The sequence below is a fragment of the Atractosteus spatula genome, chromosome 4 (assembly GCF_055471065.1).
Source record: "Atractosteus spatula isolate fAtrSpa1 chromosome 4, fAtrSpa1.hap1, whole genome shotgun sequence".
Classification (NCBI taxonomy): domain Eukaryota; kingdom Metazoa; phylum Chordata; class Actinopteri; order Semionotiformes; family Lepisosteidae; genus Atractosteus; species Atractosteus spatula.
The window spans coordinates 67448241-67466183 of NC_142709.1; the positions used below are offsets into that span (position 1 = coordinate 67448241).

At 38.8% G+C, this 17943-nt stretch overlaps 1 protein-coding gene across 6 annotated transcripts in view; it reads right to left on the reverse strand.

Annotated features, from left to right (window-relative positions):
• Positions 1–17943, reverse strand: part of dock10 (dedicator of cytokinesis 10) — a 104848-nt gene that overhangs the window by 53887 nt on the left and 33018 nt on the right. For 5 of the 6 annotated variants that reach the window (XM_088912806.1, XM_088912805.1, XM_088912804.1 and 2 more), the window contains exons 2-3: positions 3355–3474; positions 1772–1861 (exon numbers count right to left, since the gene is read on the reverse strand). In XM_088912806.1, coding sequence (XP_088768932.1) covers positions 1772–1861; positions 3355–3474 — 210 coding nt within the window. Of the gene's footprint in view, positions 1–1771; positions 1862–3354; positions 3475–7482; positions 7819–17943 lie in introns of those variants that run through there. The other variant, XM_088912801.1, reaches the window with a different exon arrangement.

The window sequence follows — 17943 nt, forward strand, 5'->3', positions numbered from 1 at the left end:
AAGCATAACAAAACCATCGAGACACAGAAAACAAAATCCAAAGAGTTGGTTTGCTGCGAGTTTGATTTTGGTTGCTGCGCATCCTCATGGATCAGCATGAAAGAGATCTCTCTGGAGATGCCTTTGCCAACAAGTTAGCTCCCAAAAACACCATATGGTCCTCTGCAGTGGATAGTCAGTGCTGGTGGTCTCGCCAGGACATTGCTGTGTCTCAGGTACAGAAAGGGTATTGAGGCATGCATCACAAACAGGAGGAAGGTCTCATCACCACATATAGGACTAATTTCATTAAAGGGTTTAGACAATCAAATGACGGGGGCAACCTCTATACATGTTTTTGTGAGGTAGATGGCCCTTTACAGTTCATAATTACTTAGTTCTACAAAAGTTTGCAATTTTCTGGAAAAGAAGTCAATTATTTAGAAGGTTTGCTCCAAGCAAAATTCCTACATCTCATTTACATGTTTTCTCTCCTTACTCTTCCAGATCCCTGGCCATTCTCATCCTGCATTCTTCATTCCTACACAATTCAATGTACTGTAATGTGCACAGTGCTGATCATATAGTTGGTGCAGAAAGTCAGGTTAACATTTTTTTTTATATAGCTACATTTCTAATGTCTCTGTTTATCCTTATTTTATAACACATGTAGTTTGCATGTATTCCACTTTAACATTGCTCCCACGGTGTCCACAATTAGTATTTAGGAAGTGCTGCATTTCTTAATGTTTTGTAATACTGGAACCTTTCGCTAGCTGTGAAACTTGCGATTTGTATTCAGTACAGACTGTAGAATCTGGAAAATAAGTTCATTTTTTTTCTACACATTTTGTAGGATCTTCTGAGGTGTAACTCTTCAGCCAAAAAAATATTTAGACGTGTATAGATCTGGGACACGCCAGCTGATTTCTGATGTTTTGTTGACTCTGTCTAAACAATTGTCACTCTGTCTGCAATATGCATGACAGTAAATTTGACTCATAATATTTCTCTCATAGTTCTGTATAATTTGAATTAAACAATTATGGAAAGGTAAAATCAGAGCCATTGTAAATGCAAGTAGGCAAGGCCTTTAATATAAACAAGTTCTACAAACAACTGCTTCACTCTTTGTTCTCATACTCACTGACATAAGAGATGGCAGCAGCACTGTCTGATTTTTTTTTCTAGATTTCTATCGATCATTATTACATTCTTGTATATTTATTTATAACACGGACAAGGGAAAACTAGCTTCAGGTACAAGGAGCTGAAGTACTGCAACTGCAATGATAACACAACTGTCTTATGCTTAATCATCATGCGTCATAGGGCTAACAGTGCCAATGTAGGTAAGAAATATATATTTGCAGATTTAGCTCTTAATTTCTTTGAACAAATCTGCACCAAAATACACTGCAAAGGTACGCTGCACAGTGTGAAATGAGCTCTTCATTTGAGTTCACACATCAGAAATAGCACATGAATGCTGAAACAATAAACCGGTGTCCAATGCAACCAATGCAACTTATAATGAATTCACACTTCATTATCACCTACAGTATCTCACCAGAGAAGTCATTGAAGCCTCGTCTTCAAAACTGGCCTTGGAGGTGACCCAGACATTTAGCAGACATTTCAGGTCACCATTTTCCTTCCTATATACTCAGGTACGCTGCTTGCCTGAGCGCCTCAGAAAGCAGCTGAAATCACAGAGAGCTCCTGTTCTAAAATAAGCAACCGGGCATCTTAAAATGAAACTGTGAAGCAGCGGGTCAGAGCAGGGCCCTACCTCTCTGACCAGCAGACTCTCGGCCTGTACTTCAGCTCCCTCAGGCACAGTCGAGTGCAAAGTCCGCCTTTCCCATGAGATTGTGGACACCTGGAAAGGAAAGGGACAAGAATCACCACAGGAACAAAGAGTTCACATGGTAAATCTGAGGATTAAGATTTGCCAGTTTTTGCAAAAACTGTGAAAATCAGTCATCCAAATATGAGGATGAAGGATGCTATTATATATACTGTGTATGCAACATGCACATAAAAACATGATTAAATGGCAAAAATGTTGACGTGCAAAACATCAGGGCTTAATCATTCTGGGGCATTAAAAGAAAGTCCATTTAAATTGAAATCATCTTAAAATGTAAGTTATTGCCACACCCCACCACAGAAATTTCTACTTCCATCTACTGCTATACACGTCCACTACACAGTACAGCACAAAGGTGTTTGAAATACCTGCATGCACAGAGAAAAGGCTAATCATAAACTATGCTCTTTCATTTATGAATACACCTTTTCCTTGGGGATTATTTAATGTACCACAGTGAAAATCCCCATGATGTCACTGAACTAAACAAAGTTCAGAGCTACTGTACAACAGAAAACAAAACCACCACATCCAGTTATATACTGTATATACAGTACTGTATAATACCTGGGCTGCTTCTAAACCAATTTGAACAAAAGTGTACGATCATAGTCTGAACACAGATGCAGATGGAGATGGAAAAGCTCACTCTAGCTCTGAGATTCAAAGACCTCAACACAAAACACACAAACGCGCTGAAATTTCAGATCCACTGACAAAGAAAACAGCATTGCAAACAAAGAAAAGAGCAATTAATTATTACCAATTTATTTGGCTGAGGATTCTATCCAAAGTAACTTTCAGTGCCTCACCTGGGATTTGAACCCATCAGCTTCCAGTTACAGATCTCAAAGATTAAGCACTGTGGCCCCATACACACATAACTTAGATCATTTTAGACTGTATAATAGCTGTACAGTGCCAGGCTCTTCCGGCCTTCCTCTCCTGGGATTTTGTCTTGTATATGTTGGAAGTGAGCCACTGTTTCATTGTAGCAAACTGCTGGGACAAAACTCTTTGCGAGACCCTTACATTTCTGCAGAACACACAATAATAAACACAGAGTCATACTAATTCACTGCTGGGGTTTAAGACTCCAAAAAAGAGCTGCTTATTCTACTGGTCTTGTGAAGAGTGTTGCTACAATACAAAAGTGGCTGGATTCCAATATATACAAGACAAAGTCCCGTGAGAAGAAGACAGGAAGGGCCTGGCAATGTATAGCTATGACCTAAAATGATCTAAGTAGTATATTTAGACATCATAATACCTCCGAACTTTAGGTATTAAATGCGTTCACCATTAAGGTAACTAATATTTGTTTTCATGTGCTTCCTCAGTAACTAGGTTAATCTTCCTTTTTAAGCCTGCTACGAAACTACTGTATGAATGTACTTCCTCATCATAACACCAGCTAGAATGAGATCATTTACAGAACATCAGTTTATTTTGTGTACAAGCATAGACAATTTGTAAATTGAATCTCGGATTGAAATACTGACTGAAAAATCATCTTCGGGAAACACTAGCAAGTCCTTCAGTGGCTCTTCCTTCTGTTCAGGTTCCAGCTCAGAGATCACAGTCTCGTAATCCAGAGGGTCGACCAGTTTAGGCTTCTCTTGCTGAGGGGAAAACAAGAAAAAGAGTCAGTACTTCTATGGTGTCCCTTTAAAACATTTGCAGTCTGGCACCTACAGTATAAATCAGGCTGTTGAGTTCAGCGAAAGAGGCTTTGTGTCTCTGCAGAGGTGTGATGTGCCACTCAGATGCTCAGGAGCCACAGCTGAAGACACCAGGGACAAGCCGGTGCAAATTCATAGCACCGGCTTGTCTACTAACCCGAAATCTTTGTTCAAATTCTGTGCCCTGAAATTGACATGAAATATTTCTCTAGGGCAGCTGAAGCAGACAGCACACAGAGCTGGGGCCCTGGGTTCAATTTCAGATCCGGAGTTCTATCTGTGTGGAGTTTGATCGTTTTTTACTAATATATTAAATCGGTACATTTATTCCATTTAAACTAATTACATTTTGAAGTGTATTAAATTTACTAGTAAATAAATTGGTTCTCTCTGTGTTTGCGTGGGTACCCTCTGGGATCTTCAGTTTCCCCCCCCCAGTTCCAAAACCACAGCTCCAACACAGCTTCTGGGAAAATGGGCCCTGGTGTGAGTGTGTCTGTGTTTGTGTCTGTCAGTCCTGTGATAGACTGGCGTTCATTCGTGACCTTGAACTGGAAGAAGCTGCTAGAAAAATGAATGGATGGTATCTGAGGCACAAATCAGGGTGTTCCACCCTCCTGGTACTCGTAGCACTAAATGTGCTGGGTGTGTGAAACCAAAGACTTATCAGACATTCTCAGTTCAGCACTTGAGTTCAGAGTTTGATCACCTTGGCATTCAATGACCAAAGGAACAAGTAAAGGTTTATTCCATGCTGAAAAGAGAAGAAAAGAAACACAGCGTTTCGGCTGTGGAGCCATCTTCTAGCCTCCACACCCAAAGAAGGCTCCACAGCCGAAACATGGAATAAACCTTTACTTGTTCCTGTGCAGCCTACGCATGCTGACGCAGCTCCCTACTTGAACTACTTCAATTACTCAAGTCAGTTTGGACACACTGAGTCCACTCCATACATCTGTATTGGATGTGCTATGCTTCCTTTAATACAAACAATGAAAAATGTCACTCTTACTCATAAGTCCAGTGTAAGGAATCCAATCTCTCAACCCTTCCACACCATTCAAAAGTCCACTATCATTTGGTTAAACAGAGGGCAGAGGGCTCAGCCAGGCCAGAGAACTGTTCAATATCTCCTCCATAACCAGTGCACCTTACATGAGATCATGTTTTCAATGTGCCTTCACATGTGCCACTCTAACAGTATGACAATTCCTTGATTCTGCCCATCAAAACTGTCCAGTCCTGTGGATGATGACATGATGGTATCTACAATGTCCAGAGCTTATTTTAAAGTCTAAAGGAAAGTAATATAAACTGATCTCTTACATTTTTAGCTGAATGCTTTTTGGCATTAACTCTAAACACACCCTGACTCTTGAGGTATAACCTGAGCCATAAATCAAAATTAGAAACAGAATTACAATGCTGCTGTTTTAACCTATAACAGCTCTTAATTCTTTGTGTTCTGAGTGCTAGCAAATGTTCCTGAGGCCTGGTGGAACACAAAAGAAGCATGATCTTCAGAAACACGTGCAGTAGCTTAAGTCTATATTAACCACAAGCCCCCAAAATGAAAGTACTTCATAAACGAAGGGAAAAAGGCCACCGATGCGTCAAGGTACATTATTCATAACTACAGCACTGCTGAGAAGTGCATGCCAAACCTCTAACTTACAAGAACTGTCTTGGTCAGTCATTTTGGAAATCCCTTGTTGTCTCATTATTTTGAGAACATGTAAGCATGGGTACTTACCAAAACATCAAGGGGAAAACAGTAATATACTTCAATTTAACTTCCTATTCACAGAGAGAAAACACAAGGAAATGAACTAGACAAACAGAACAAACCAAAAATGTTCTCAGTTTTCCATTTTTCTGCATCTCTTAATTGATTCTTGAATACACGATGGGTAGAAAGTCACCAATCGGTAGTAATCCATCCTATTTACATCTCCTGAAAATATACCCTCAACAGAATACAGGGCACTTTGGTCATCAATTATCTCAAAGCTCTACCCAATAACAAAAAAAAACCTGAGAGGAAAAAAAATATACAACAATGTAAAATATAAATAAAAGAAACTGACCTAATTTACACTATAATATATACAAGAGTTCTTAATTTCATTGACAACAGTATTCCACAGACCAGGAGCATAGGAAGAGGAGGATTGCCCACGGTTTCCAGCTTTGAGGACAGTACAAACAAGAGGCATGTATCAGAGTTTTTTATCAGGGTGCTAAAGAGGTATCATATGATGACTATGCAAAATTCAGTGGGAAGACAGGGGCCAGACTGCCAGACTTGGACCTAGACAGAACTCTAGATGCCAAGGTGAAACTAAGAATCTTAATATTAAATGACTGTGGAATGGCAAAAAAAGCAGATAAACCTGTTCAGCTTTTAAGAGTGACAAAAAACAGAGTGAAATAAAATGTAGGAAGTTCAGTCAAAGCATGGTTAAAGCGTTAACAAAGTTTCAGTAGCACTGTAAAGCACTAGGCTGCCTACTGTATATCCATTTAAAATAACTGTTATTATCAATCAATACAGACTGAAATTACACCTACATACAGTATTATCTGAAAGTAGTAAATGGAATATAGAGGCGGATGAATTGTTTTCACTCAAGCTAGATGTTGACCACTTACTTGTCAGTGAGATTAAACACAAGAATTTCAGATACAGATTTGTGTTGTAACTATGATTCATGTAAGAGCGTTACAGTTATGATATTCATGTGCTTTTCTATAGTTAAAGAAGACTAAGTGTTTTTATGACACTCAGAAAAGGCAAGTAGATTGTAGAAATTGATATACAGTAGATAGGATGAATTATCAGTCCAATGAGAAATGTTTGCCTTGTCCACACAGATGTCAGATGCTGAAGTGCCATTGTTCACTCCCCAATGAAAAAATTATACACAGTGTATGTTAGGAAGGCTCATGTATAAGGTCAGGAGCCACAGAATAGCCTGTCAATTTGATCAGAAACCTAACACAGCCTGGTTCTAGGACTTCAAATAAAGATTATAAGAGGGATTTTTAATATTGTCTCAATGTTTCAGAATCCATAAGATTTTAGCCTTTTTTTATTGATGTAATTTCTTTCGTTTTTTGCATAAGGAAGTGGCTTTGTTAATTTGCTTTGAACGCCTAAACATCTTCCTGTTCCTAATATGCAGTGTATAGGTTTGCATGCCTTCAGACTTGTGAGATTTTGTGATACTGTACAACATCAACACAGACCATAAGGTAAATGTTCACAATAATGCTATATGTACAGTACAAAGGTTTTTGGAGAAAATAAATATTCAGCACAACATCTGAATATTTAAGGAAGGTATCTGGATATATAAAGTGCACGTTTTGTTTCTGTTAAGTATGATGGAATTACTACCCTCCGTAAGTCAGAAAGCCAGACTGACATGGAGCATACATCCCATTCAATTAATCCTTGTTTAATTTCACACATTAAAAACAAAGGCTGTATAGATGATGTACAACGAGATTTCTTAACTGAACCAAGAGATATTAATCTTGAGGTGCACCACAATGCGACTCAGAATATGACAGTTGCAAGGTTCCTGAGGAATGCACACCACATTTTCGTGGCCATCGCCTGTGTGAATGCAACAATTGAGTGTGATGACCAGGCTGTAGAAATTCAATCAAGAATCAATCAAAGAGATTAGGGATGATCCCAACCACACTTAAGTATCACACTTTAACAATGACGTTAAAATTGGTTTGCTTCCACAGGTGTAACCCATTACTAAATCACTGTCACCACAGCTTCTTTACATATCTCCTCCATTAAACATCAAACATATTATTCATCAGCCACCGAACACATACAGAACATCATTTTGTAACTCCAACCATACTGTCGGAAAACCTCACTGTTTAAAAAGGTGAAGGGAAAAGATACGAGATCAAGATACCTACACAGCTTAGCCTGCTAAAATCCCCTCGAGCTCGTCTGGTTTTTCTTTTCCTCCGGAAATCAATGGTGGGCTCCCGTTTGAAAACTTTGGATCTGAAACTCATCCTTCTGTTTCAGGGATTACGGGTACGAGAAGGCAGCAAAGCCAGACACGCTTCAGAACAAGAAGGAGAACTTTCATTTAACTGCGAAACCTGCAGGGCGGTGGGAGGGGGAAGTACTCTGGTCTCGCTGTCATAGTCATCTAGAGCTGACTGGCGACAAAGAGGAAAAGAAAACCTTGTGCGTTTAGCCGTTTCTCCCCACAGAGCATGCAATGAGCTCTGCGCGCTACCATGAAGAATTATTTATAAGACCTGAGAGGAGGAGCTTGGCACAAAAATATTTAAACATAACAGTGCTTCCACCTGTGTTGTGAAGGTTTCAAATTCACTAATGAAGTGATATGATTTAGTTACCACAGCGTGCAACAGAACACAGTATGAAAAGCAAAAGAGCCAAGGAATTAAAACTTTGAATTTTTACAAACTGAGTGCTTCGCTTTATGTTTCAGCAGAATTTAAGACTGACCTGCAGAGCTACTGTAGTTTTAGAGCTGCAAGAGCTGCAAGAGCTACTGTAGTTTTAGAGCTTATTTTAGAATGAGGCCTAATTCTAAAACAAATCCTCTTCAGAAACACCTACAGTATACTGTATCACATTTTTTTTTCAAACTTAAACTCATTTTTTACAATGCTGAGCAGAAACCATTTTATTTGTCTTCTGGTCATATACAAATACACAGCATGGAAAATAAGTGTCCGGAATTAAACAGCATGCACCATCTGCCATTAAAGACTAATATACTGTAAGAAAATTACTATGGTAATTACTTGATCAGCTGCTCATGTGTGCTGGGCACACTTACTGTAACAAAGGCAATAACAAAGCAGGATTCGCCTATTATGTATAAAATGACTTTTTTTTCTATTACAAAAAGTGTAATTTGTAATAGATGCTTTGTAATTCCTTTACAGGACACAACCACCAGCTGCTAAATCACATAGTGGAAGTGATACCGTTCATCTCCCCTAGTCTCTATATGATACAGTCTCTATATGAAACAAATGTATAAGTTGTCAACTGCACAGTACGTTTTTTGGAAAGCAGGCTCTGCAAGTATCTCCCATTGTTTCCTGTACACAGTAAATGTCTATGAACACGTCACAGGCTGTTACCTCGCAGACTGACAGGAAGCTCAACACACACCTCACCAGGGGATCTAATTTCAAACTTCCTGTATTCAGGCTGTACGAGACATTTTGAGCAGCAGAAAGCAAGGGCCTGTGGTGTAAGCTTGCACGGTTTCACTGGCCTTTGAAAAAGGTTTTTTTTTTTCCACATACCAACCAGTTAAATAAACCAATTTCCCGTTAAACCATTTTCCTATTGTTCTTGTTGTTATTGATCACTAACATTGCCTCCCTCCCACAAGAGCATCATGTTAATACCACTCATTAAATTAAAAATAGCTATGTCTATAAATAATAACAGTTCTCTCATATTTCTGGAGTCCCATGATAATGATCTCTTCTCGAAATGATAATGTTAAGAGCTCCCAAGTGATTCACTTGATAAATTATATGTTCAGGAGTTCAGACGAGCCCTGTATTAAGTAATGAGATTTCAGAGTCTTTGGCTTTAACCCCATTGGCCAACAGGGTATCTGCCAGCCAAGGGGCTGCTGCATTTGTCCTGCTGTAGGGATGGCAAAGGAACACAGAGCAGCACAGGGGAAAGCCTGACTCATGGTTTTAGGGTTGTGGTGACAGGCAGTTGATAAGAAAAGGGACTTGTATTCCTCTTGCATCTTCACTAACTCTATACATTTCAACTGTGGTCTTTTTAAATAATTAAAAAAAACATGGCAGGGCACTGAAGAGCTACAGTACAACATGCCATTTTAAGAATAATCCAGTAATAAGTACACAGCTGAAGAGCAATCTAACAGGTGCAATACAGTTATCACCAACTTTCCAAAAAAACTGCAAGCAAATAAAAGAGCGCTTAGATATCCAACATGTGCTGTGTATGAATCTTTCATACATGATACGCAAAGGTAAAAATAACTAGAATTCAAGAGTCAGTTCAAACGGGGAAAAAAAAGGCAGCATGCTTGCTGGTTTGGCTTAGCAGAGAACCAAGTGTTTATGTCAAAAAGGTAATGATGAGGGAACAAGTACCACAGTGAGTTAAAGGTTTCATGAGATTTGTGAAGAGCCAGAGAGAGCAGATATGCCTCCAAGACCATATATCCACGCTTCGTTGTCAACTTTTAATTCAACCAACTTAATTTTCTATCACTCCAATAAATTTTAGAATTCATTATACAATTGCCATTTTATTTGAAGGTACTTCAGTCTGTTTTCATTTTTCCAATAAAATAACATTTACATACGATAACATTTATGTAAATAAAATGTACAATACAATCAACACAGTCAAAATGGACAATCTTTCGAATGGGGGAATTTCAGCTTTCAACACCCAAAAACATTTCGGTCCTCACTGGCTATTTTATTTTAGACGCAGATGTTTCTGACTTTAAGTCACATGCTTTGTTCTTTCAAAAACAGATGTGAAACTACTGCATTTGTACAGTACCTAGTACCTACATATTTAGTAAACCTTATCTATGTTTGTTAGTAACTGTAGTGAGCAGGTTTTCCCTCTATGGATACTATAGCATAGTTTTAACTACTGTAACTGGTGCTCGTATCAGTCTGGCTTTAAAAATTAGAATTCATTTATATTTAATAGAATGAGCCAGAAAACCGCAAACATAGCAGGTGGCCCAGCATATCTGGCTATTGCTCCTGCTTTAAGAAGGCTGGGGTTGTGGTTTTTCTGTCTTAGTTCTCTACCTGTCTTTTTAGGTCACATGAATTTGGCGAGCACAGAACAGTATTTTTGCTGTCAAGGGGTTTGGTCAAGGAAACGTCTGATTAACAGACAATTTACAGACCATTTGATCATGCGGGCAGCAGTGTGAAACAGTAGGTCGGGCTCCGGACTTGTAAATGGAAAGGTGTGTTTGAGAACCCTGGTTTAATTGCCCCAGCTTGTTTAAGATGATTACATCGCTTCATTTGGAACATACCACTATGAAACACTTATGATTTGCATTTCTAGCACTGATGCTGAGTTTTAAAAGGTCTAACATATGTCTAAAATCTCTTTCAGTATTATTAGTATGTTTCGGATCTATCTTTGCTCTCTATAAATCATTTTAAGCCACCTGCTGGACGGTTCAGACATTGCTGTTAATTGCATTTTATCTGCAAGGCGACAAACATCTTTCTATATTACCACGTTCACCAAAAAGAATGAAAAAAAACAAACAGTCAATTCAAAAACTAAACTGAATCAAATATTTGACGTTCACCTCCCAAAAAAGGGGGGCCACTCATCTCTCATTCTAGGTTTGCCCTGCAAAGCTGCTGTCCAAATGAATGTTTCTCCACTTTCATTTCACAGGAGGGTTTGACAGCAATTTAACATTAACTACCGTCAAACCACAAACCTCTAATCTGAAGTCCTTCTAGAGCAGGACGCTTTTGGACTGAACTTTGGGACTGGCTGTTTCATCTACCACAGCTTTAACAATATGTAAGAGGTTATTTTTGCTCAAAACCCCCTTTGAATATGGTTAGAGATATGAATGTGCAGTGTGGAACAAGCAGTTTCACTCCCAAGAGAAGGGCTGGGTAAACCCTTCACTTAAAACAATGCCCTGTAGTTTTGAAGTAACATATACAATCTGGTGCATACAGTATGTAATGTTAATTATTTATTACGTTTAAAATGTTTACCATAAAATAGGCAATGCACTGCATCTAAGAGCAGAGAATTTTACATTATTAATTGTTCAGGAGACATCTCCATTAAGAATTAGACAAACTATTGGCCCAAGATGAAGTGCTTCCCATATGTTAAAATGGAAAAGTCCAAAAAGGGTGTAAACAGATGTACACCCATGACAACCAAAAAGTGTAACTGTACATTACATTCAGTAAGAATTAGTAAAGAAAAACAAACACCCTTTCCAACAGAAAACTATACCGGACGTAATACTGAATTTACTCCTCTGTGCGTCACAAAAGAGTTGCAGACAAGCAACTGAGGAAGGATGCCAGGAGGGGCAGAATATCAGTTTGTAGATGGAAAAAAAACATTTAAATCCACAGACGAGACATGTATTCAAATGCAAAACATTATCAATACAGTATCAATAAGCCTAATAAAAATCTCCGATCAGACCTAAACTGCCAAAATGAGGAGATAACCAGAGGAGCACAAACGTCATTATCAGTGAAAACCTTCATTCCAATATCTGTTACATAACTGTGGGCAAGAGTGAATTATTGGAGGCCAGTGGCTGATAAACCACCAAACAGACGGATTACCCTTGTGGGGCTCAGGCAGGCCTATCCAACACTCACAGGCTTGACAGTGAGGGTATGACGTCCCCCCACTGGGTAGAACACAGTGCCATGAAGTACAATATAAAACTGCCAACGATAACCCATGCATCTATTATTATGTAACCTCATTTTGTAACCTTCATTTTGTGATTTTTAACCCCCCCGGTGAGCTCTCAGAAAAACATTTCATTGTCAGCCACTATTGCTGCATGCTGTTTTGTTGTGCATTTGATAAATAAACTTTGATTGATTGATTGCAGACACAGGGAACAAGTACACACCTCCACTGAGCCCAGGCCCTGAGGCTATGATTCTATAGCAGCACCACTCACTGCTAACACTAAACCATCCATGGAGCGATGCCACCAACAACAAGCACTGACCTAAACTGACGATTATAACAAATAAGACAGTGATATCTAACAGGCTGACAGAGCATTTTGCTTTTTGAGGTTGGCAGCTTTGTTTTTCCATTCTGAAATAATTTTCTGTGCTGGGAACACAGCGCTCTCGCACATGTGATCCCTCTGTTGTGACACAGCACATAATTTCCATCAAGTTGTTAGCTGTTAGCTTTGCTCCATCCTCTACAGCTGGGTGGGACTGTGGTTCACTAGGCCTGGAATGGAAGCCAGTTAGAATGTTTTTTAATGGAAAAACGTTAAAACTCCTGAGTTACTTCAATTATGGCAAGACCCATACAGCAAAGGAACACAAGACATACTCATACACTAATGCAGCGATGCATTTTGTTTAAAAACAGACTGCAAAATATACTGAAATACCATTTCTAAAATGAAATGACTTTACATTTTGCTTGCATTTGAATGTGTTTTTAAGCCAAATAAAGTATACAGCATGTGTGAGAAATATGTTATATTTTCATACTGTATACTTGATGTAACAAAACAATTAAGCATTGGAATATACATTTAAAAAATGTGGACAAAAAATTGTTATTTAATAGTCAGACATTTGACCCAGTAGAATAATATTCTGCAACACATTGTAGATAAAATTAGCACCCTGCTGGGTTTTCTTGGTATTAATACTAACCTATGCTCATCCCCACATATGAACACCAGTGTAGCAAGCTGTCGTGCCCTTTAGTACACAGAGCTCAAAGAAAACGTGGCCACAACAACATCTGTCCAACAAGCTGTCACCTGTTGTTCATCCTGATGTCCTTTCCTCTCTCTTAGCTGCCCATCAATTATCTGTTGAATGGAAGCAATCAGTATGCTGACAAATTATAGCTGTACAGACTCAAAATAGAAAAGGAACACGCAAACCATTTTATATCTGAAAGCCAAAGAAGAGAGTGAAAAGCGTGTTAAAGTGCTGATACTAAGTAAAGAGAACTGCATTAATCAGGTGTGTGGCAGTATTAGTGAAATAGAGCCAACCAGACACACCACAGCAGTGAAATTCAGGTTAATAAAAAGGCTGCAAAGTACCGCATTTTCAAATATTACCCAAGACTGAAGAGTTGTAATGATCCCCCAAAACATCCCCACACTCCCATATTATCAGGCATTTGACCAACTTTAATAGCCCACAAAATGAAGCTCATTATAGGAATTGGCAGCAGGACAAGACAGAATTAAAGATAGTATAAAATTTAAACCACATCCATGAAATGGAGTTTCATCGAAAATCCCCACCAACGGTTTAATTAAATTGTTCTCGAACACACACCATGTTGTGTCAGCCTTCATGACGTCAGCTAATCAGGTTTCAGCAGTTAAACAAGTAGAAATTTGTGGTGATGTTACGTAAAATAAAAAATGAGGTTTCCAACTATACTTAAAGCATCTGGAGTCTACAAATGAAACAGCGGCAATTAAAATATGGTTAGAAATCTCAATGAAATGTAAAAAGTACCAAAACACATAAGCAGGCTTGTAAAAAATAAAATAAACATGTTCTGTTACTATGAAGATGTATCATAATGTTTATTACTCTATGTCCCCAAACCTAAATACAATGCAGCAATTCTGACCCAGATTCTTGAGTCCTCAAAGATGTCTGCTATGAAGACCCATAAAGTCATACAAATATAGAAAACTGATATACTGTACACTATTGTATAGGCTTATCACAGTAAAGTAAATACAGACAAGACAATTTCTCTTTACTCTAGTAAATACCTGATTAAACAAGTGTAAAGCACAGCAAAATGTGAAGTTTACCACACACTATATGCATGCAAACCATTCTACAGTACATTTATCTCTGCCCTGTTCATGTCACTATTCAAAAACCATTACTGCAACGCTTATCCGAATGTGATTTCCACTTTGATGTGACAGCTTGTCCAATCAAAACATAAAGAGGAACAAGCATGTTGAAAAACAGCCACTAGAAAATCCTCAGCTGCATCCCAGTGAAAGATATACTTGGGTGACAAAAACGCAACATGAAAATCAGTTTTGAATAGTTTTGAGTTTCTCCTTTCTGTAAATAGAAACTATTTGTCTAAAGGAAATAACCTGAACCTTCATCTCCTGGCATTTCTGAAGATGCAAAACATTGAAACCATGAGCTCATCTGTAAAGTAATACGAGTTTCAGTAGACATTTAGAGTTCACAATGCACTGCACTTTATGCTACCATCTGTACCGACAAACAGATATTGAAAATAGAAACAGACTCAAATACGTCTAATCCAAGCACTTAATAGTCCACATACACTGAAGTGCTAGTGAAGTCTGTCCAGAAAGAAAAAAAATAGTCATCTTTAACAGAAGCAAACACAAAACTACAACCAGGCTTTTAGGGTAATGGATTTTTGTGGTTTTGGCTTGAAAATTAAACTTACAATATATCTGTAATACTGTACATCAAACAAGGCTTTATACGTAAAGCACTGACCTTAAAATGCATGAAATAATTAAGAGTCCTTCTTTGAGCAGGCTCTGAAACATGTTCCTTTCAGCACCAATGTAGGTTAATGTGCCAGGCAGATTAAAATGTTCCAGATGAGAAGTTCAGGAATGAGACTAAACATGATGTTTTGATTTCTTTGTCAAGGCAACAAAAGACTGTGATGCACTTTTTTAAATGAGAAAATCCCTGCACTCTTGAGCTGCTTGGGATTCAGATGGGCGTTTCTGAGAAGAGAAGGACTGTTTTCTTTAATTGAATGGAATAAATCAAGCAACAGAACATCATAACATTACTATAAAACCTCTGTAGAGATACACCCTCAGGGAGCCTTTCCAAGATATAACATTCAGAGGGACACGACTGTGCCTGCCAATTTTTCCAGTAGGCTGCTGCATAGAGATCAGGGAATCAGCATTCTTTTCTCCGACAGGCTGTACTGTGGGGATAATGTCTGCAAGGTGACGCAAAGACAGGTGAGACTAGCATTTGATAGCATGCTAACAGCAAGATGTACAGTAATGTATCTTGTTGCTAGTTGTCATTCAAAAAGGCTGCAGATAGTTGCCAAGCACTGGTAACATCCTAGTTCAAACCTCAATCCAATAAACTGCAGTCAATGTTTATTCAATTTTATCGTGCAAAAGCAGGAAATGTTAAACTATTGCCATCCAAGTGCTTAAAAAAGGAACCATGAACGACTCAGAGCCTAGCAAACACTGAACGTGCCATACAGGCATGAAGCAGATCTTAGCAGCTACAGTATAGTAGCAGCTTTTAGCTATTTTGTTTAAAGAAGCATGGATCACAGACAAAAACTTTTAATATCCTGCAGAAATATACACACAGGTCTGTCTTTACATACTTTTTTCATTTCTTCTAGACTAGGTGGACCTCTTTTTTCTGTTGTACTCCCCTGCAGTACGTCTCGAGCATAGGACACCACAAAAAATACTATCTTTAGCCTTAATTTTGAAGACCGGCCCGCTCACAAATGTCAGCTGCAGATCACCACCAATGTGGCAGATATGGAAAAAAATTACTGGTAAAGTACAGTACGTCTAGGTAATAGGAGGTCTGATCACAGGCAAAGGACTTAAGGCAGATTTGAGCCTTTTCATAATCTAACACAAACTGAAGCAAATACAATGGATGAAAAGGCTCCATTTATGCATGGAATTATATATTCCATCGATCATTCATAAAAGCAAAGGAAACTGCTGACTTTTACACGGAGAGAAATTATCACATTTTTCCATCGTGAAACATTACTTCATGTCTGGCACCTTCCTGGGTTTTGCAAATAATACCGACTTACTCATTTAAGGCAAAAACAACAACAACAACAGAAAAAAAAGAGTTTTGGAAAACAGAGGTGACTTGCTGAGCCCTGGTATAACATGCAATGAATTACTTTACCATAATTATGATGGTCCTAGGTCTGCTCATTCCATTGCAGTCATCAATGGGCAGGATTTCAAAGGACAATTGCTCCTCGCGCCTTGAGCAGATATGTGCACAGTTCCTCTGTACCACAGAACGAAAGGCTTGAAGCAGGACAATGCTGGCAGTACAGCCCATATCTGCATCCTGAAGCCTACAGAATACTTTCTATGTTTATGCTACTATATTGGTAGACAGTGGATCCTTGTCTCTGAAAACTGCCTACATTGCAGCTGCAGGCAGCTGCATCTCCAATCAGAGCTGGGAATCGGAGTCAGCTGATGAGAGGAAAAAGAAAAAAAAGCACAGACACACACATACAGAGAACTGCTCCGATGCAGGATGTAATCATGTCAAAAAAATAGGAGGAGAAAAGGATAAAAATCAGTCTTAGACAAACAAGGGGAACCAATGTCTGCTTCTTGTCACACAGGGCAACACAATGGATTAAATTACAAATGCAGTCGGCTCATGAACGGTGCGAGCCAGTGAGGCTGTGTGTTTCATTTGCAACGAAACCACATTCAGCCCAGTGCAATGCTTTACATGCACTGCTCTGAATCCAATTAAGTCCCCCTCTTAACTTCAAAACCCCACTTCCAACAGTAATTGATGAAACAAGCCAACACTAGCCACGCTCACGCTGATGTCAAAGCCTGATCAGAGGCTCAGGGTGTTCAGAAAGCATGTTGTGAGGAACTGAAACATACATGTATATTAAAATTCAGTACCAGATTTCCATATTTATGAATCTGTTTCATGACTTGGCGGAATAAGATTCAGCTAAGGATTCCCTAAAGATTCACGGTCAGTGAAGTATGTAGAACACGGGAACCTCATGTAGAATTGATTGCTGGTTCGCACCTCCTCATACAGTATAGTATATCACAGGTTTAACCGCTTTGAGGTACAGTGCATACAGCACATTCTCCATATACAGCCCTGTCATATTAAAATGAACACCCACAGTACAGTACAATTGTTTGGTTTCTCATTTAATCGTGCACATTACTGGTATAAGTACTGTATCATCTTTCTGTGCAAGATTCTTATGTCTGATATACAAAAGGCAAAGCTTCCAAACCTCACTGTCTTGATGTCTGCTGTTCCTTATTATCCCTACTTACGGTAATTGCTTCTCATTTTAATATGATAAAGTTCTGTCCACACAGAATAGGACAATAGGAACCCGCAGTTGAATCAAATCCTAAAAATCGGATATCTCCTACTGTTTCAGAGCTTGGTCCTGAATACATACTGGTTGCCAAAGCCAGCTGGCCATCGGGTAGGGATCTCCTGACTAACAACACTATGTTTCTGCACAGCTGCCTGCGAAGGATGCAGCCAACCTGGAGCTCTTCTGGAAGATACAGCGTGATTCTAAAAGTGAAAATGCGTTTTGGCCTTAAAAGTAGGGCCTGCCAACAACGTGGGCTATGTGTGTGAAACCTGGACATTGAATACAAACACAATACAGGAAGTACAGACAACCAAAAGATGCATATAACGGGGTACGCTTTGGATGATAAAAGATGAGTGGAACAGACTGGATCACAAAAGAGAGCACCTGTATGTGACATTAAAAGCAAAGGGGATACACATAGTAAGAGCAAAGCAAAAAAAAAATACTGAACTGGATTGCAGGATACTACTGTACAAGAAAAAAAAAGG